The sequence below is a fragment of the Scyliorhinus canicula genome, chromosome 1, assembly GCF_902713615.1.
Source record: "Scyliorhinus canicula chromosome 1, sScyCan1.1, whole genome shotgun sequence".
Taxonomy (NCBI): Eukaryota; Metazoa; Chordata; class Chondrichthyes; order Carcharhiniformes; family Scyliorhinidae; genus Scyliorhinus; species Scyliorhinus canicula.
The window spans coordinates 115,512,914-115,534,249 of NC_052146.1; the positions used below are offsets into that span (position 1 = coordinate 115,512,914).

General features: G+C 51.8%; 1 protein-coding gene across 1 annotated transcript in view; it reads left to right on the forward strand.

Moving 5' to 3' along the window:
* The window catches only part of LOC119966504, a 143,043-nt gene that overhangs the window by 111,561 nt on the left and 10,146 nt on the right, over nt 1–21,336 (forward strand). Inside the window, exons 15-17 of the mRNA XM_038798307.1 lie at nt 8,010–8,042; nt 10,179–10,291; nt 13,223–13,352. Coding sequence (XP_038654235.1) covers nt 8,010–8,042; nt 10,179–10,291; nt 13,223–13,352 — 276 coding nt within the window. The remainder of the gene's footprint in view (nt 1–8,009; nt 8,043–10,178; nt 10,292–13,222; nt 13,353–21,336) is intronic.

The following is a 21,336-nucleotide window of genomic DNA, read 5'->3' on the forward strand; positions in this document are numbered from 1 at the left end:
TTCCCACCAGGATCGCCACCCCCCGGTTCTTCGAGTCCAGCCCTGAGTGGAAAACCTGCCCCACCCACCCCTTCCTCAGACGGACCTGTTCCGCCACCTTCAGGTGGGTCTCCTGGAGCATATCCACGTCCACCTTCAGCCCCTTCAGATGCGAAAACACCCGGGCCCGCTTAACCGGCCCATTCAACCTCCTCACGTTCCACGTAATCAGCCGGATCAGGGGGCACCCCCCCCCCCCCCCCGCCCCCCCCCCCCCCCTCCCCCCCCCCCCCTCCCCCCTCCCCCATCGACTAACCATAGCCCATCGACTGCTCGCCCCTGGCCATCACCCATTCGGCCCGTTTCCCACGGCGATAGAACCTCACCCCGACCCCCCTGACCCGCACCAACTCCTCCCTAGCCAATCCCGGTATCTCCCCCCCCCCCCCCCACCCCCACCCCCACCCAGGCTAGGACCCCTCCTAACCGCGATTCTCCCTCCACTGTACTCTCGTGAGCCAGCTGACTTCTGCTGACCCCGGCAGCTCCCGCTCTAACTCCGACCCCTCCCAATATGAGGTCCCCCTCGTCCCCTCATCAGCTCCTGGGCACCGCTTCAGCGCGGGAAACCCAGTCTAATAACCATGCCCCTCACCACCAGCTCCACCCCCTCGTCCCGCAGCGAGGGAAACCAGAGAAAAGCCCGCGCTTTTACACTGCCCCACCCCACCAACGCAGCTCCCAAACCGCAGTCCCAACCCATCCACCAACTCCGTACAAACAGAGACACAGATCAACCACAAACCCCAGTACCCCCGTTAGAACACAAAACCATAACCCACATCGTCCGAAAGCGAGAGAAAAAACAAAAACAAACAGAATAACCTGCTACAGCATAAACAATGATACATAAATAGAAAATCTCCCACAGCCCCCAATCTCTAGTTCGAGTTCAGCTTTTCAGCCTGCACAAAGGCCCACGCTTCCTCCGGGGACTCAAGTAGTGATGCCGGTCCTTGTAGGTGACCCACAGGCGCGCAGGCGGCAACATGCCGAACTTCACCTGCTTTCCATGGAGCACCGCCTTCGTCCGCTTGGTCACCTCTGCACTCCAGTCCTGGTACGCACTACCGAATTCTCCCACTTACTGCTCCTCACCTTCTTGGCCCATCGGAGAACACACTCCCGGTCACTGAACCGATGGAACCGCACCAGCACCGCCCGCGGGGGTTCATTCGCCTTAGGCCGTCTGGCCAGTACTCTGTGGGCCACCTCCAGCTCCAGGGGCAGATGGAAGGATCCTGCCCCCACCAGCGAGTTCAACATCACGGCCACATAGGCCGGCAGGTCCGACCCCTCCAGCCCCTCCTCGAGGCCCAGGATCCGCAGGTTCTTCCTCCGTGACCAAAGCTCCATCTCCTCGAACCGATCTTGCCACTTTTTATGAAGTGCCTCGTGTATCTCCACCTTCCCCACGAGGGCCGAAACCACCTCCTAGCGCTCAGAGGCCTGCTGCTGCAACTCGAGTATCGCTGCACCCTGGGTTGTCTGGGTCTCCAGCAGCTTACTCGTCGTCACCTTCAGTGATTCCAACAACTCCCCTTTCAGCTCCGTGAAATAGCACAGAAGGGCCGCCTGCTGCTCCTCAGCCCACTGCCTCCACTCCTCAGGGGCTCCACCGGCCGCCATTTTGTCCACCTTCCCCCACTTTTCCAGGGGAGCTGCTGCCGTTTTTCTCCTCACCCCACTCCGAGTCCGCACCATAAATCCCGGGGGGTTTTGCTCCAGACTCCTTTATCCACCGGGAATCGTCAAATCAGCGCCGTTTGGGGCCCTTAAAAGAGCCCACAAGTCCTTTTAAAGCAGGAGCTGCCGAACGTGCGGCTTAGCTCCGCATAGCCGCAACCGGAAGTCGAGCTGGTGCAGACATAATGGTGAATGGCCTCCTTCTTCACTGTAGATTCTATGTCATCAGGAGGGAAGGACATTCAGTCCCCCTTGCTCCCAATCCCATACCAGCATTGAGTTCACCATTGGTACCTGATCCCCATTTTGATGCAGGTTCCTCAATACTCCTGCCTATAGCAGGTTTAAGCGTGTATCTCACTGCTTGCACAGGGGCTGTTAAGTGGGGATCCAGGAAAAGGTTTCAAGGTGTTCCAATGGGGGGAAGGGAGATGGAGGAACTCATCACCTCCATCATGTGTTTGCATGGGATCCAAGAGCAAGATTGAGAATGGTTCCTTCCCTGCAACGATGACCTTGTTTTAGACTGGGCTTCCAGCAGCTACGTGCCAATCACATGGTAAGCAGTTTTTTTTTAATTTAGAGTACCCAATTATTTATTTTTCCAATTGAGGGACAATTTAGCATGGCCAGTCCACATAAACTGCTCATCTTTGTGGGGGTGAAACCCACGAAGACATGGGGAGAATGTGCAAACTCCACACAGACAGTGACCCAGGGCCGAGATTCGAACCCAGATCCTTCGCACCCGAGGCAGCAGCGCTAACCATTGTGCCACGTGCCGCCCCTGGGAGGGAAGCAGTGTTGCTGGCCGATGACTGACAGAGTCTCTGCTGCTGTAGTTGGCAGAGGAGAGGGTTAGAAATAATACACAAAGAGTGGGCCTCAAGTGAAATTAAATTTATTTTGAAATTAAAATGACAGTGAGGCATTCTTAAATATAAGCAGGCATGGTGCAGAGAAAAAAAAACAAATAAAATAATTTTTTTTAAAAAGGGAGGAACCAAAAGATCAAAAATTTCCTTTGGAGGTTAGTATGTGCAATTTTGGGATGCTACAGCATCCTGGGAACCAGCGAGCACCTGTCAAATCTCTGGGCTAAGTTATATTCTGACCGCATTCGGATTCTCTCAAACCTTCTGTGGTGGTATGACTAGGAGGTTTACGGTACCTCAGAGTAGTGCTGCCATTGGTGCAGAGGACTCGCTGCCCATTGGCTCAGGCAGGTCATGTGTCTCTCTGCCAATTGGCTGAGGTCAGTCATGTGACTGCTCGCCGATTGGCCGAGGCGCCAGTAGCCCCTCCTACGAGGCGGGGTATAAGAACCCGTAGCAGCCGGCAGTCGGCCTTTCTCTGTAAGTCGACTGCCGGGCACACAACTAGTTCATTAAAGCCTGATATTTGGAACTTCTTCACGACTCGAGTCCAATTGATGGTGCATCAATATAATGAACTAGTATTTGGAAATGGAGCTTCGGATCAAACCAGACTGCCTCCGCGTCAGCCCGCATGCTACAAACGCGTCAGCAACTTTTAAACATTGGCTGGCGTGCTTCAATAGTTACCTCACCACTACAGACAATCAACCAACAAAGGAGCAGAAACTCCACATCCTCCACTCGTGCACGTGCACCGCTGTTTATTCGATGATAGAGGATGAACAGGACTATGACGCAGCCATGGATCTCCTGAAAGGACATTTTCTCAGGCCTGTAAACCAAGTCTACGCACGGCACCTCCTGGCAACAAGGCAACAGTTCCCCGGTGAGTCCCTTGATGAGTTTTATCGGGCCCTCATTGTCCTGGGGAGAAATTGCGCCTGCCCGCAAGTTACCGTCGTGGAGCACACTGAACTGCTAATCAGGGATGCCTTTGGCGCGGGCATGCAATCCTCTCAGATACGCCAGCGGCTCCTAGAGAAGGACATTGAGGCACGGACCCTCGCATCCTCCCTGGAGGTTGCCGACCGAAACGCCCGCGCATGTGTCCCCGGCCGCGCGGCGACCCCTTGGGCAACTTGGCACCCACCTCCCCTCACCCCCGCCTATTCCGACCCCCCCCCCCAGGCCTGCGCTGCGGGACGCCCCGATAAGCCCACGGGGCCCCACTGTTATTTCTGTGGCAAGGCCAAGCACCCCCGCCTGCGCTGTCCGGCCCGCTCCGCAGTCTGCAAGAGCTGCGGTAAAAAGGGCCACTACTCAGTGGTCTGCCAGTCCAGGTCAGTTGCTGCTGTTCCGCACAGCGACCACGGATCAACCCCCCCCCCCCCCCCCCCCCCGCGCCCCCCAAAGGCCCCGTGCGGCCCACAGACCTTTCTGCCCCCGCTCCCAGCCACCATGAGTGACCCACGGACGCCGCCATTTTGGGGCCCCGACTCCACGTGCGGGCCCCGGGCGCCACCATTTTGGGACCCCGACTCCACGTGCGGCCGACGGGCGCCGCCATCTTGGGTCGGCACGGAGGACCCCACCTGTGAATACTCCATGGGAGAAGACGACTCCGACTCCTGCCATGACTCGCTACTGTGACACTGGACCAATCGCGGCCCCTCCTAAACGGACACGAGACGAGCTGCCTATTAGACTCCGGGAGCACAGAGAGTTTTGTCCACCCTGACACGGTAAGACGCTGCGCGCTCCCTGTTCACCCGGTTAAGCACAAAATCGCTCTGGCTTCAGGTTCGCACTCCATCCAAATCACCGGGTGCTGCGTAGCGGACCTCACGGTCCAGGGAAGGGTTTTTAAAAATTACAAATTCCTCGTCCTTCCCCGTCTCTGCGCACCAGCACTTTTAGGACTGGATTTCCAATGAAACCTGCAGAGCTTGACCTTTAAATTCAGCGGCCCTATTCCCCCCCTTACTGTGCGCAGCCTCTCCCCCCTCAAAGTGGACCCCCCTTGTTTGCGAACCTCACCCCGAATTGCAAGCCCGTTGCCACTAGGAGCAGACGATACAGTGCCCAAGACCGGATCTTCATCAGGTCCGAGGTCCAGAGGTTGCTGAAGGAAGGAGTCATTGAGGCCAGCAACAGTCCCTGGCGAGCCCAAGTGCTGGTGGTTAGGACTGGGGAGAAAAACCAGATGGTCATGACTACAGTCAGACCATCAACAGGTTTACGCAGCTTGACGCGTATCCTCTCCCCCTTATCTCCGACCTGGTTAACAGGGTCGCAAAGTACAAAGTCTTCTCCAAGGTGGACCTTAAGTCCGCCTATCACCAGCTGCCCATCCGCGCGAGTGACCGAAAGTACACTGCGTTCGAAGCGGATGGGCGCCGCTACCACTTTCTAAGGGTTCCATTCGGTGTCACAAATCGGGTCTCGGTCTTCCAACGGGAGATGGGCCAAATGGTTGACCAACACGGTTTACGGACAACCTTCCCGTATCTCGACAATGTCACCATCTGCTGCCACGACCAGCAGGACCATGACACCAACCTCCAAAAATTCCTCCGTACCGCAAAACTCCTTAACCTCACATACAATAAGGATAATTGCGTGTTTAGCACCGACCGTCTAGCCATTCTCGGTTACGTAGTGCGTAATGGAGTGATAGGCCCCGACCCCGAACGCATGCGCCCCCTAATGGAACTCCCTCTCCCCAACTCCCTCAAAGCCCTCAAACGCTGTCTGGGCTTCTTTTCCCAGTGGGTCCCGAACTACGCCGATAAAGCCCGCCCCCTCATCCAATCCACCACGTTTCCACTGTTGATGGAGGCCCGCCAGGCCTTTAGCCGCATCAAAGCGGATATCGCAAAGGCCACGATACATGCTATCGACTAGTCCTTCCCATTCCAGGTCAAGAGCGACGCGTCCGATGTAGCTCTGGCGGCCACCCTAAACCAAGTGGGCAGACCCGTGGCCTTCTTTTCCCAGACCCTCCATGCTTCCGAACTCCGCCATTCCTCGGTGGAAAAGAAGGCACAGGCCATTGTCGGAGCTGTGCGATATTGGAGGCACTATCTGGCCGGCAGGAGGTTTACCCTCCTCACAGACCAACGGTCAGTGGCCTTTATGTTCGATAATGCACAGCGGGGCAAGATCAAGAACGACAAGATCTTGCGGTGGCGGATCGAGTTGTCCACATACCACTACGATATCTTGTATCATCCTGGGTAGCTCAACGAGCCAGCGCGCAGATAGACCGCCTCCGCACCCTCCATGCGGACCTCTGCCATCCAGGGGTAGCCCACTTCTACCATTTCATTAAGACCCGCAACCTGCCCTACTCCATCGAGGAGGTCAGGACTGTAACTAGGGAATGCCACATTTGCGCGGAGTGCAAGCCGCCCTTCTACCGCCCCGAGCAAGCCCATCTGCTAAAGGCGTCCCGCCCCTTTGAATGTCTCAGCATGGACATCAAGGGTCCCCTCCCCTCCAACAACCCCAACATATACTTTCTAAGTGTGATTGACGAGTACTCCCGCTTTCCTTTTGCCATCCCCTGCCCCGACATGACCACAACAACCGTCATCAAGGACCTCCTCTCCATTTTCTCCCTGTTTGGTTACCCCGCATACATCCACAGCGACCGGGGGTCCTCCTTCATGAGTGACGAGCTGCGTCAATTCGTGCTCAGCAGGGGCATCGTCTCCAGCAGGACGACCAGTTATAACCCCCGGGGTAACGGACAGGTCGAGCGGGAGAACGGTATGGTCTGGAAGACCGTCCTACTGGCCCTACGGTCCAGAAATCGCCCTATCTCCGCCTGGCAATAGGTTCTCCCAGACACCCTCCACTCGATTCGGTCTCTCCTCTCTACTGCCAAGAACCAAACACCTCATGAACATCTTCTTGTTTTCCTCAGGAAGTCGTCCTCAGGATCCCCGCTCCCGACCTGGCTGGCCACCCCCAGACCCAACTTGCTCCGGAACCATGTGCGGGTGCACAAGTCCGACCCGTTGGTTGAATGAGTCCAGTTACTCCACGCTAACCCGCAGTACGCGTACGTGGAGTATCCCGACGGGCGGCAGGACACGGTCTCCCTTCGGGACCTGGCACCCGCCGGCGTGCGGCCACAACCCCCCACACCAACACCCCCAGCGCCCCTGCAACCCAGCGCACAGGAACCCTCTCCCCCAGCCAGAGCTTCACTAGCACCGACCAGTGGTACAGACACAGGACCACGACCGCCGCTCCCGGAGTCACGGACGACCACCGCTCCAACGTCACCGGCGCCACTGCGCAGGTCCAGCAGGACATTGAAGGCACCCGTCAGACTGATCGAGTCGATTTGATGTTCCACTAGACTTTTTGTCGGATTCTTTGTGTTGTTCAGCGTTCCTTTATCCACTGTTGCATCTTCCTTTTCTTTTTTTTTTGCTTGTTTGTTCCTCGATTGTTCATAAGTGCATTGTGCGCGGTATTGTTGTTCTTTTGTACATTCGTCGCGGGCCAGTGGGCAGCCACCAGACACCTCGGTACACCTCGTTCTCTCTAGTCATACTACCAGTTCGACCCCCCCCCCCCCCCGGCTTCTTTCTCCACAAGGGGTGAATGTGGTGGTATGATTAGGAGGTTTACGGTACCTCAGAGTAGTGCTGCCATTGGTGCAGAGGACTCGCTGCCCATTGGCTCAGGCAGGTCATGTGTCTCTCTGCCAATTGGCTGAGGTCAATCATGTGACTGCTCGCCGATTGGCCGAGGGGCCAGTAGCCCCTCCTACGAGGCGGGGTATAAGAACCCGTATCAGCCGGCAGTCGGCCTTTCTCTGTAAGTTGACTAAGGCCGACTGCCGGCCACACAACTAGTTCATTAAAGCCTGATATTTGGAACTTTTTCCCGACTCGAGTCCAATTGATGGTGCATCACCTTCCATGTTCTGTCATGAGGAAAAGACAATAACTCCTCGGGCAGTGCAGGCAAAGCCAGAAAACTGATGGGCGCTTTGCAGTCAGTCTCGTGTGAGTGGATGAGCCCTCCATCGTGCTGTCCCCAGCAGCTTTGTACCAGTCTGCATGTGAGCAGTGGCCATGTATTTTCAACCGTTGAAAATGTCGGACCCATTTAGTTTCACATTCAGGAAAACTAAATAATAATGAATATATAATCTTTAATTGCCTAACTAAATTTTACACCGACAAAATGTTATATTGTGCTCTGGGGAGGATTGTGGAATTTTGACAATATTGGAGGTGGTCCTTGGAAGGACAAGCCCTGATCTTCCATGCTTTACAGTGCTTCACAGTGCATCTCCCAGGAAAGTGGGGGGAGAAGGGCAATGCAGTGAGACATAAGCACAGACTGAATGATAATGTGATACCATCTTGTGTTTTATGTATTCAGGTGGAGCCAATTGGTCGGCAGCTGAGCCTGAAGGCAAGTATCATTCTCCAGATTGTCCCACTGAATTTATTTTATAAGTGAGGTTAAGTTAGCTTTGTCAATAGTGGCAGGGAGTACAAAAGCAAGGAAGGTATGCTGAACTTGTACATGATGTGGAGATGCCGGCGTTGGACTGGGGTGAGCACAGTAAGAAGTCTTACAACACCAGGTTAAAGTCCAACAGGTTTTTTTCAAACACGAGCTTTCGGAGCACGGCTCCTTCTTCAGGTGAAGAAGGAGCCGTGCTCCGAAAGCTCGTGTTTGAAAAAAACCTGTTGGACTTTAACCTGGTGTTGTAAGACTTCTTACTGAACTTGTACAAAACATTGGTTTTAGATAGACCCCAGATTGAGTATTGGGGGGAAAGATCATAGGACTGAAACTAGCCAGGCAGTCCAATCAAAAAGCAAACAAATGTATGATTGACCAAATGAACACTTTTTGTGCAGTTTTGATTCAATTAACCTATTGGGAGGTACCAGGGGTTTATCCCGGGTCTTTAATAAGTTGGATACTTTCATTAGGTTAGGGGTAGGGATGCTACAATTAGCTTCAGTGTCCCCGGGTTCTGTAGTGAACCCATCTGACTCCTGAATGTTCTCTGGCAGAAAGTGCACGTGTGGACATAGGTGACAGGATAAGCATTGGCTGTGATAACCCACTTACATAACCAGCCTACACTTGCAAGGTTCACACAATCTCAGGTGACTTCTTGGGTGTATTGCACTAATGCAAACTTCTCCTTTGGAGCGACATCATAGAATTTACAGTGCAGAAGGAGGCCATTTGGCCCATCAAGTCTGCACCGGCCCTTGGAAAGAGCACCCCACTTCCAATCTATCCTTGTAACCCACCAACCTTTTTGGACACTAATGGCAATTTAGCATGGCCAATCCACCTAACGTGCACATCTTTGGACTGTGGAAGGCAACCCACGCAGACACGGGGAGAGTGTGCAGACTCTGCACAGACAGTAACCCAAGCCGGGAATCGAATCTGGGACCCTGGAGCTGTGGAGCAACTGTGCTAACTACTATGCTACCATTGGGTTCCTCAGAAAAGGAGATGTGCGACAGAGTATTAGATGTGGAATGGTATGTTGAATTGGGCGAAGTCCCAACTCCATTGTTGAACTAGGTTGGGAGCCTAATTGTCACCATGGCCTTGCACAGTTCAGATTCCCATGACAGCGTACCCTGGCTCTGTGCCATCGCTCACAAGCAGCACATACACCATAAGATGTGTCAGAACATGGACAGCACCTCGCCCAAAGTGGGACGATCTCCCTCAAGACCATTATGGCTGTCACTACCTCAACCCCACCGCAGCATTTATCCCCAAAATGGCCACCATTCAACCAACAGATTATGGGGAAATCTGGGCAATATAATAGAAGGGTTTAAAATTGTGAATGAACGAATAAAGGAAAATCGAAACAGACTGTTTCCAGTAGCTGAGAGAACCAGGAACAAGGAGCCATAGATAGAAAATTATATTAAGAGAATGAGACCAGGGAGCAAGATAAAGTTCTTTGCACGCACAGCTATGAGGCTGTGGAATTCACTTTTAGAGCTGGTTTCAAACTACGTCAACATTTAAGATTAAATTGGATAGACAGCCAATACACACGCACAGCAATGAGACTGTGGCATTCACTTTTTGAGTTAGTTTCAAACTATGTCAACATTTAAGATTAGATTGATAGGCAGCCAATATTTATCCTCAATTAACATCTCTAAAAGCAGATAATCTGACCGAAGTCACATTGTTGTTTGCCGGAGCTTGCTGGATACAAATTGGGTTCCCACTTGCGACCTTACAACAATGACGACATTACAATATTTCATGGGCTATGAAATGCTTTGGGATTTGCTGAGGACATGTGACAGTGCTGTATAACTGCAAGTCATGTTTTTTTTCTTCAAGCTCAAAGACACACTTAGACACACACAAGAGAGTACAAAACAAAGAGACCACGCGCCACAATAGATTAGTGATCGGTCACATGAATTTTCCTTCACTCTTGTATTACTCATTTTGCTAGTTGCTGGTATTAATCTTTCCCTTGGCCCTGTTGCTGTCTTGATCCAGGTATGATGAAATTAAAGTACAAATTATTTTCTTCCAAAGATCAAGGTCTACTCTGAGTTTGAATTCAGTGGATCCTGCCTGATACTCGAAGAGAAAAAGCTGGGGATCCCAAAAGATTTTAAGGTGCAGTCATGCAGGGTCCTAAACGGCAGGTAAATATGCACTTGATTGCCCGTATGTTGTAACACGCTGTGTATCATGAAATTGACCTGTTGTGTGAGCTGTGGAGTTACCTCTGGTGTTCTGGCCAATAGTTATCCCTCAATCAACATCAGTAAAACAGATTTACTACTCAGTATTACACAGATATTTGTGGGAGTTTGCTCTGTGCAAATTGACTGCCATGTTTCCTACTTTACAACAATGACTGCACTTCAAAAAAAAAGTACTTGATTGGCTGCCAATGCGCTTTTGAATGTCACGAGGTTGTGAAAGATGCTATATAAATGCAAGTCTTTTTACATTCACGGTCTTCCCTCTTCCCATTGGTTTGCTATCTGGGACCAGGTTCATACACCGACCCCATAACAATGTCTGCTGTTAGACTATCCCCCTGCTCCCTCCAGTTCAAAGATTACTTGCCCACCAGTTACTGAAATGTGAGCTGTGAAGGAAGCCACACTGAGGGAAACACGGAATCAGAGACCTGAGTAAACATTGTGTCCAACTAGGTGTCTTAATCAATCAGCTTGAATGTTTTAGAAAGTGGAAGAGTTGAGAAGGAGATTGATTTCAATGTCAAATCCGATATAGAAAGATAAATGGAAGAGGAATTAAAAATTGGATGGAAGGAGAATGAGGGGAAGAGAGATGGCAAAATAAGAAAATAAATTTGAAAAAAATTATTTTACATGTCTACATTTTTTTTAATGATTCTGAACATGAAGGGATGAGAATCCATATGTACAGTGTCAAATTGTCATTGGTATTTACTATTTACCTCATGATTACTGGCTCTAGTACCTGTAAATAGTTGAGTTTCTATCAACTACAAACATAGCAACTTCACACTGTTCAAACATGAGCAGACAGCAAAATAGTGTTTTCAGCCAGCTAATAGTGGAGCAGTGCAACCAAGACAGAGAGGTTTGAATATTGGTGTTTAAATAGTAATTTTTAAATTTTTCTCCCTGATCGAGAATGCAACATTAAATTGTGGTCCAAGCCCTTTGCTGATGTTGCTCTTTCATTACTCTCATGCCCAGTGAGAACTCTCCTTTGGAATTTTCCCACTTCCCCAGGAGGACACAGTCATCTGCATCTCTGCTCTGTGGCTCCCCACACTGGCATTCGAAAGCACTGCGTGTTCGAAGTGCTAATCTTCTATTTTGTAAGAACAACAGAAGATCATTCAGTCTCTCAACTGTTCCATCATTTATAATCATATTCTGGTTGACCTGTACCTCAGCTTCAATATTGCAAGCAGTTTTTGGCTGTGGGATTTGTTTAGTCTGACAAGGGCAGCAGGTTGTGCCCGAAAGGTACAACAAGTACCCCTGTGAAAGTTGCGGGGCCCACGTTCATGTTTTGGTCCTGTCCAAAGCTGGAGGATTACTGGAAGGAGGTTTTTAGGGCAATCTCTAAAGTGGTGCACGTGAAACTGGACCCAGGCCCCGGGAGGCCATATTCGGGGTGTCGGACCAGCCAGGGTTGGAAACGGGCACGGAGGCAGATGTTGTAGCCTTCGCCTCGTTGATCGCCCGAAGGCGGATCCTATTAGGGTGGAGTTCAATCTCTCCACCCTGTGCCTTGGCGTGACGGGGGGAGGGGGGGGGGGGGGGGGGGGCTGCTGGAATTCTTAACGCTTGAAAAGGTCAAATTTGAACTGAGGGGAAGGATGGAGGGCTTCTACAATTCATGGGTGTTATTCATTATGCACTTTCGAGAATTGGATCACATCGAACATTAGGGGGGTTAGGGTTGGGGGGAGAGGGACTGTATGTGTTAATGGTGACTATGGGTGATTCCTGATTCCTTTTTGTCATTTGTTTATGTTAACGTGCGGGCTAATGTCTGGGGTTTGGTGGGAGAATTGGATTGTTGTTATTGATATGGGAATTGACATTACATTCGTTACTGATTATTGTTTATTGTTGAGTGTAAATTTGGGAGAAAATGTGAAAAAGGAGAATAACAAATATTTTTTTTTAAAAACAAGTATCCCTGTGTTTGCAAATGGAGGGGCTTTGTTTAATTGAAGATAGAAGAATCCCTACATAGCAGAATCTTTATGATTCTAAAGTATAAGTTAGTTGTTAAAGTGTTTCCCTTTATTTTAAGAATTGTTTAACTGTTGATTGAAAAGTAATATTTCTATGATGTGGTTAATACTATGTTAATAATAAAGTTTGTTGTAATATGAAAGATGGAATCACTCCTGGGGCGAAGTACGGTAGCATAGTGGTTAGCACTGTGGCTTCATAGCGTCTGGGTCCCAGGTTCGATTCCCGGCTGGGTCACTGTCTGTGCGGAGTCTGCACGTTCTCCCCGTGTCTGTGTGGGTTTCCTCCGGGTGCTCTGGTTTCCTTCCAGTAGTCCCGAAAGACGTGCTATTAGGTAATTTGGACATTAAATTCTCCGTCTATGTACCCGAACAGGCACCGGAGTGTGTCGACTAGGGGCTTTTCACTGTAACTTCATTGCAATGTAAGCCTACTTGTGACAATAAAGATTATTATTAAGTATCCTTTCCTCATAGTTTCACAAATTGAAAAATTGTTGAGATCTCGTCCGGTTTTCTTACATAGATTGGGTTCTTGTCCAGTAACATAAAACTCAATGGTCCCCGACTAAGGCTCTTGTTCAACTGGGCAACCCCTTTGACGTAAAATTGACCTTTCATTTTTGAATCCTTTCGTAACTAAATAGAAGCTAGTGAAGTACATACGGGAGAAAGGAATCGAAGTGCAGATTAATAGGGTTAGGTCAAGAAACCTTTGGGAGGAGGCTCATGTGATGCATAATTACTGACATGGCCCGATGGGTTTCTGCACAATTCTATTCTTGCGATCTTGCTGAAAGCTACGGTTCAATGTTGCAGGTTGGTGCAGTGTGCACTAATCCAAGTATGCTTTGTATTTCAGCTGGGCGTTATATGAGGGCCAGGACTACAATGGGAAAGTCTTTGTGGTTGGTGAAGGAGAGTACCCAGACCTCCAATCGATGGGCTGCAGGATGACCACTCACGTACGAAGTATCAAGGCCGTACCACATGTAGGTATCCACCATCGCTCACTTGCTCCCTTAAGCAATTACCTCTTTGACCAAGTCTAGATTATGCTCTTGTGAAGTACCTTTGGGACATTTTGCTTTGTTTCACGTGCTATATAAATGCAAGGTGCTTTTTAAAGTGGATCTCCAAATAGAGAAACTTGCTCATTTATCCTGACTAAATGGCTCAGTTGGTTAAAGGTTTAGTTTACAATTGTAGACAGCGAATATGACTTGAGGGGCAATTTTAACCCCCTCACCCCAGTGAAAATCTGATGGGATGGGAGTTAAAATCCAAGCAATGAGCTTTCTGTTTTTTCCCTTCCCCAATGGCTATTTTGACACCACTGTTTTCCTGGGCATCCAGCAGGAGCTTCCTTAGTAAATGCAACTTGGGGTTCTACGAAATCATTAGGAACTTGATTACAGCCTATTGAACAATGACTCTGCTCAGCCACATCTGGTGGAGTCCCAGTTGGTTAAGCTTAAAAAATTGCATTTTTGAGGTCAACAGGAACCAGGAGTTCCCACAAAAAAGGTTTGGGCTTTTGCCCTTGCTCCAGGGCCACTCTCTCTCTCTCTCTCTCTCTCTCTCTCTCTCTCTCTCTCTCTCTCCCCCCCCCCCCCCCCCCCCCCCAACACACACACCTCATTCTGACCCACTGAGTTCTCCTGAACCCTCAAACCCTTGTGACTGGCCTGATTGCAGACGTGGCAGGCATTAAGTAACACAGTCTTCACAGGCCCAGAACCAGTAAACAACTGGCCGGTGGGATGTTACGAATTGTCAGAAATGGTTGATTAGACTAGGGTTCCTTTAATGAAAGGGTTTGAGGGGTAGATGTGGGGAAGACAAATACTTGGCATCATAAATTGTAAGATAGTTTCTAATTTTGGATTGGATTTATAATTGGATTTGGATTTTGTTTTGATGAATCCAACGTGGAATTTGGGAGAAATCTCTTTAACCAGAGAGTGCTGAGAATATGGACCTCACTGCCACAAAGCAAATAGAATGCATATATAGAATCATACAGCAGTGAAGAGGCCATTCGACCTGTTGAGTCTGCACCAACAAAAAAACTAAATCTACATTAATCCCACTTCCTAGCACTTGGCCCTGACTTTGAATGTTATGACATTTCAAGTGCTCATCCAAGTATCTTTTTTTAAATTGAGGTTTCCTGTCTCAACTACCCTCCCAGGCAGTGCATTCTAGATTCCCACCATCCTCTGGGCTAAAAAGGTTTCCCTTAAATCCCCTATATATATCCTGCCTTTCCCCTTAAAATTATGCCCCCTGGTTATTGACCTTTTAACTAAGGGGAACAGCTGCTTTCTATCCACCATGCCCTTCAATCGTATACACCGCAATCAGGTCCCCTCTCAGCCTTCTCTGCTCCAAGAAAACAACCCAAGCTTATCCAGCCTCTCTTCATAGCTTAAAAAGCTGGCTATAAACACATGGGAGAAAGGAGTGGAAGGATATACTGGTAGGATGTGAGGCGGCTTCTGTTGAGATTAAAGATCAACAAGACATTCAGCATGCTAAGTTTTATTGGTCAGAATATTGAATACAGGAGTTGGGATGTCTTGTTGAAGTTGTATAAGACATTGGTAAGACCACACATGGATTACTGTGTTCAGTTCTGATCACCCTATTGTAGGAAGGATATTGTTAAACTAGAAAGAGTGCAGAAGAGATTTACAAGAATGCTACCAGGACTTGATGGTCTGAGCTATAAGGAGAGGCAGGGTTGGCTGGGACTTTTTTCCCTGGAGCGTTGGAGGGTTAGGGGTGATCTTATAGAGGTCTATAAAATAATGAAGGGCATTGATAAGGGATATAGTCAACATATTTTCCCAAAGGTAGAGGAGTCTAGAACTGGAGGGCATAGGTTTAAGGTGAGAAGGGAGAGACCAGAAGGGAAATTTCTTCACACAGAGGATAGTGAGCATCTGGAACGAGCTGCCAGAGACGGTGGTAGAGGCGGATTACAATTGTTTTCTTTTAAAAAACAGACAGTTACATGGGCAGGTTGGTATAGAGGGATATGGGCCAAATGCGGGCAAGTGGGTCTAGCTTAGTGGTAGAAATTGGGCGGCATGGACCAGCTGGGCCGAAGGGACTGTTTCCGTGCTGTAAACATCTATGCTCTATACATCAGTGGGCTGAATGGCCTGTTTCTGTCCTGTAAACTTCATGCAGTGAGGCTCGGCTATTGAAGTGACCAGATCTCCCACTGCCCCTCAGAAGATGGCCTTGGTATCCTACCAGTTCCCTGCCCAGATGTTAACAACTCCCTTCATTTCAACATTGTGAAACTACAAGAAGGAAGAGTGCATGGGATGACAGATTCACAGCTCACCTACAGACGTGTCACTGTTTGCTGAGCACTTGCCTCTGGATCAGTAATGCAAGCCTCACCCCAGACACTTGAACACAGCATCTAGGCTGACTCTAGTACAGCACTGGCAGAGATGCCATCCTTTGGATGAGAGTTTTTTTTTTTTTTTTTTTTTTTTTTTTTTTAAATTTTTTTATTGGAATTTTTTGCAGAAAATATAACAAAAAGTATAGCAAAAAGCAGTAATATGCAACTAACAGCCCCATAACACCCACAATTCCCCCCATACCGTAACATCACATGTATCACATTCCCCCACCCCCCCCCCCAAACAAGAGAACTTAACCATAAATTAAAATTAGATAAATCAAATTTAAATAAAATAAGCTAACATAATCAACGCCCCCCCCCCCCCCACCCCCCCCCCCCCCCCCCCCCCCCCCCCCCCCCCCCCCCGGGTTGCTGCTGCTACTGTCCCAGTACCCTATCGTTGAGCCAGAAAGTCGAGGAAAGGTTGCCACCGTTTAAAGAACCCTTGCACCGATCCTCTCAGGGCGAATTTAACCTTCTCAAGCTTAATAAAGCCCGCCATGTCATTGATCCAGGTCTCCACGCTTGGGGGCCTCGCGTCCTTCCACTGTAGCAAAATCCTTCGCCGGGCTACTAGGGACGCAAAGGCCAGCACACCGGCCTCTTTCGCCTCCTGCACTCCCGGCTCTACCCCAACCCCAAAGATCGCGAGTCCCCATCCTGGCTTGACCCTGGATCCCACCACCCTTGACACCGTCCTCGCCACCCCCTTCCAGAACTCCTCCAATGCCGGGCATGCCCAGAACATATGGGCATGGTTCGCTGGACTCCCCGAGCACCTGGCACACCTATCTTCACCCCCAAAGAACCTATTCATCCTCGTCCCAGTCATGTGGGCCCTATGCAGCACCTTGAATTGGATGAGGCTAAGCCGCGCACACGAGGAGGAAGAATTTACCCTCTCCAGGGCATCAGCCCATGTCCCGTCTTCGATCTGTTCCCCCAGTTCCCCCTCCCACTTCGTTTTCAGCTCCTCTACTGACGCCTCTTCCTTCTCCTGCATAAGCTTGTAGATATCGGATATCTTCCCCTCCCCGACCCAGACCCCCGAGAGCACCCTGTCACTCACCCCCTTCGCGGGGAGCGCAGGGAATCCCTCCACCTGCCGTCTAGCAAATGCCTTTACCTGCAGATATCTAAACATGTTTCCCGGCGGGAGCCCAAATTTCTCTTCCAACTCCCCCAGGCTCGCAAACCTTCCGTCGATAAACAGGTCCTTCAGCTGTCTAATGCCCGCTCTATACCATCCCCGAAATCCCCCATCCATGTTCCCCGGGACGAACCTATGGTTCCCCCTTAACGGAGCCTCCATCGAGCCCCCCACTTCTCCCCTATGTCGCCTCCACTGCCCCCAAATCTTGAGGGTAGCCGCCACCACCGGACTCGTGGTATACCTCGTGGGAGGGAGCGGCCACGGCGCCGTTACCAGGGCCCCCAGGCTTGTATCCCCACAGGACGCTCTCTCCATCCGTTTCCATGCTGCCCCCTCCCCCTCCATCACCCACTTACGCACCATCGACACGTTGGCCGCCCAGTAATACCCCGAGAGGTTGGGCAACGCCAGCCCCCCCCCATCCCTACTCCGCTCCAAGAAGACCCTCTTCACCCTTGGGGTGCCATGCGCCCAAACAAATCCCATGATGCTGCTGGTCACTCTTTTAAAAAAGGCCCTAGGGATAAAGATGGGCAAGCACTGGAAGAGGAACAAGAACCTCGGGAGAACCGTCATTTTGACGGATTGCACTCTGCCCGCCAGCGATAGCGGCACCATGTCCCACCTTTTAAATTCCTCCTCCATCTGTTCCACTAGTCTGGTGAAGTTAAGCTTATGAAGAGCCCCCCAACTCCTGGCCACCTGCACCCCCAGGTACCTGAAACTCTTCACTGCCCGCCTGAAGGGGAGCCTCCCAATTCCCTCCTCCTGATCTCCCGGGTGCACTACAAATACCTCGCTCTTTCCTAAGTTCAGCTTATAGCCCGAGAAGCCCCCAAATTCCGCTAACAGTTCCATCACCCCCGGCATTCCCCCCTCTGGGTCCGCCACATATAACAGCAGGTCGTCTGCATACAGCGATACCCGGTGCTCCTCCCCCCCCCCGCACCAGACCCCTCCACTTCCCTGACTCCCTCAACGCCATGGCCAGCGGTTCAATCGCCAGTGCAAAGAGCAGGGGGGACAGGGGACACCCCTGCCTGGTCCCACGATAAAGCCTAAAATACTCCGATCTCCTTCCATTTGTGACTACACTCGCCATCGGCGCCGCGTAAAGCAGCCTCACCCATTTGATGAATCCCTCCCCAAATCCAAACCTCTCCAGCACCTCCCATAGGTACCCCCATTCAACTCTATCAAACGCCTTCTCTGCATCCAGCGCCACCACTATCTCCGCCTCCCCCTCCACTGCCGGCATCATGATAACATTGAGCAGTCTCCGCACATTCGTGTTGAGCTGCCGCCCCTTGACAAACCCTGTCTGATCTTCATGAATTACCTCTGGCACACAATCCTCTATCCTGGTAGCCAGGATCTTCGCCAGCAACTTAGCGTCTACGTTAAGGAGTGAAATAGGCCTATATGATCCGCACTGCAAGGGGTCCTTATCCCGTTTTAGGATCAAAGAGATCAGTGCCCGCGACATCGTCGGGGGCAAAGCCCCCCCCTCCCACGCCTCATTGAAAGTTCGCACCAGCAGGGGACCCACCAGGTCCGCATATTTTTTGTAAAATTCTGCCGGGAACCCGTCCGGCCCCGGGGCCTTACCTGACTGCATTTGCCCGATCCCCCTGACTAGCTCCTCCAACTCTATCGGCGCCCCCAGCCCCTCAACCAGCCTCTCTTGAACCCTTGGGAAACATAGCCTGTTCATGAAGCTCTCCATCCCCTCTCTCCCCCTCGGAGGTTCCGACCGGTACAATCCCTCGTAAAAGTCCCTAAAGATCCCGTTTACTTCTGTCCCCTTCTGCACTACATTTCCACCCCCATCCTTCACTCCCCCAATTTCCCTAGCCGCATCTCGCCTACGGAGCTGATGCGCCAACATCCTGCTCGCCTTCTCTCCATACTCATATACCGCACCCTGCGCCCTCCTCCACTGTGTCTCCGCCTTTCTGGTGGTCAGCAAGTCAAAATTGGCCTGCAACCTGCGCCGTTCTCCCAGCAACCCTTCCTCCGGTGCCTCCGCATATCTCCTGTCCACCTCCAGAAGCTCTCCCACCAGTCTCTCCCTCTCCTTCCTCTCCTTCCTTTCCCTGTGGGCCCGGATGGAGATCAGCTCCCCCCGGATCACTGCTTTCAGAGCCTCCCAGACCATCCCCACCTGGACCTCCCCCGTATCATTGGTAACCAGATACCCCTCAATGCTTCTCCGAACCCTCTTACACACCTCCTCCTCCGCCAGCATCCCCACATCCAGGCGCCAGAGCGGGCGCTGGTCCCGCGCCTCCCCCATCTCCAGATCAATCCAGTGCGGGGCATGGTCCGAAATCGCTATGGCCGAATACTCGGCATCCTGCACCCTCGGGATCAACCCCCTGCTCAGGACAAAAAAGTCTATCCGGGAATAAACCCTATGGACGTGAGAGAAAAAGGAATACTCCCGCGCTCTCGGTCTCCCAAACCTCCAGGGATCCACCCCTCCCATCTGGTCCATGTATCCCCTCAGCACTTTGGCCGCCGCCGGTCTCCTACCCGTCCTTGAACTGGACCGGTCCAGTGTGGGATCCAGCACTGTGTTAAAATCTCCCCCCATGATCAGGCCCCCTGCCTCCAGGTCCGGGACGCGGCCCAACAAGCGCCTCATGAAGCCAGCATCATCCCAATTCGGGGCATATACGTTCACCAGCACCACCTTCTCTCCCTGCAGCCTACCCCTCACCATGATATATCTGCCCTCCTTGTCCGACACCACCTCAGCCGCCTCAAACGCCACCCTCTTCCCCACTAGAATCGCCACCCCCCGGTTCTTTGCGTCCAATCCTGAATGATAAACCTGCCCCACCCACCCCTTCCTCAGACGGACCTGGTCCGCCACCTTCAGGTGGGTCTCCTGGAGCATAGCCACGTCCGCCTTCAACCCCCTTAGATGGGAGACCACCCTGGTTCTCTTAACCGGCCCGTTCAGCCCCCTCACGTTCCAGGTAATCAGCCGGATCAGAGGGCAACCCGCCCCCCTCCCCTGCCGACTAGCCATAGCTTGGCAGATGTTCGCCCCAGGCCAGCATACCCCGCTCGACCCGTTCCCCATGGCGATAGCGCCTCTCCTCTTCCCCCCCGGCCCTCATCGGCTCCTTCCTAGTCGTTCCAGCAGCAACCCGGTATCCCCCCCCACCCCCCTCCCCCCCCCAGGCTAGGACCCCTCCTAGCCGCGACGCACCCTCCATGGTACTTCCGTGAGTCAGCTGACTTCTGCTGACCCCGGCAGCTCCCGCCAAAACCTATCCCCTCCCGGCTTGGGGTCATCCCCCTCTTGCCACACCTCCTTGGCATTATTGCAGCGCGGGAAAAAAGACCCGTAGAGGCCCTTCCCCCATCGCAAGCTCCACCCCCCTGCCCCGCAGCGCGGGAAACCAGAGGAAAGCCCGCGCTTTCACAATGCCACACCCCATCCTTCTGACGCAGTTCCCCAAAATCCAGTTTCCCCTCAATCCCCAGCCCCGTACAGAAGAGAACATATAGAACACAAACCCCCAACACTCCCCACCTACCCCACAACCATACCCAACAGACAAACCCACCCGTAAACAGAGCAAAAAGAAAACCAGCATACATAACACACATTTCGAAGTTGAAAAAGTTGAAACAGTTGGAACAAAACAGCCACAGCGGAAACAACGCCGGCCAAAGTATGTTCCCAGGCCCTAGTTCAAGTCCAGCTTCTCCGCCTGTACAAAGGCCCACGCCTCCTCCGGGAACTCGAAGTAATGGTGCCGGTCCTTGTATGTCACCCACAGGCGCGCAGGCTGCAGCATTCCAAACCTGACCTGCTTAGCATGAAGCACCGCCTTCGTCCGGTTGAACCTGGCCCGCCGCTTAGCCACTTCCGCACTCCAGTCCTGGTAGATCCTCACTACCGAATTCTCCCATTTACTGCTCCTCTCTTTCTTGGCCCAGCGCAGCACACACTCCCGGTCACTGAATCGGTGGAACCGCACCAGCACCGCCCTCGGGGGCTCATCTGCCTTGGGCCTCCTGGCCATCACTCTGTGCGCTCCCTCGAGCTCCAGGGGCAAATGGAAGGACCCTGCTCCCATCAACGAGCTCAACAACGTGGTCACATACGCCGGGAGATCCGACCCCTCCAGCCCCTCCGCCAGGCCCAGGATCCTCAGATTCTTTCGCCTCGTGCGAACGTCCAGCTCCTCCAAGCGGTCCTGCCACTTTTTATGAAGTGCCTCGTGCAACTCCACTTTCCCAACGAGGACCACGGCCTCCTCCTCTCTTTCAACGGCCTGCCGCTGCAACTCCCGAATAGACTCCTCCTGTGCCGCCTGGGTCCCAAGCAGCTTGGTCGCAGTTACATTCATGGAGTCCAGCAGCTCAGCCTTCAGCT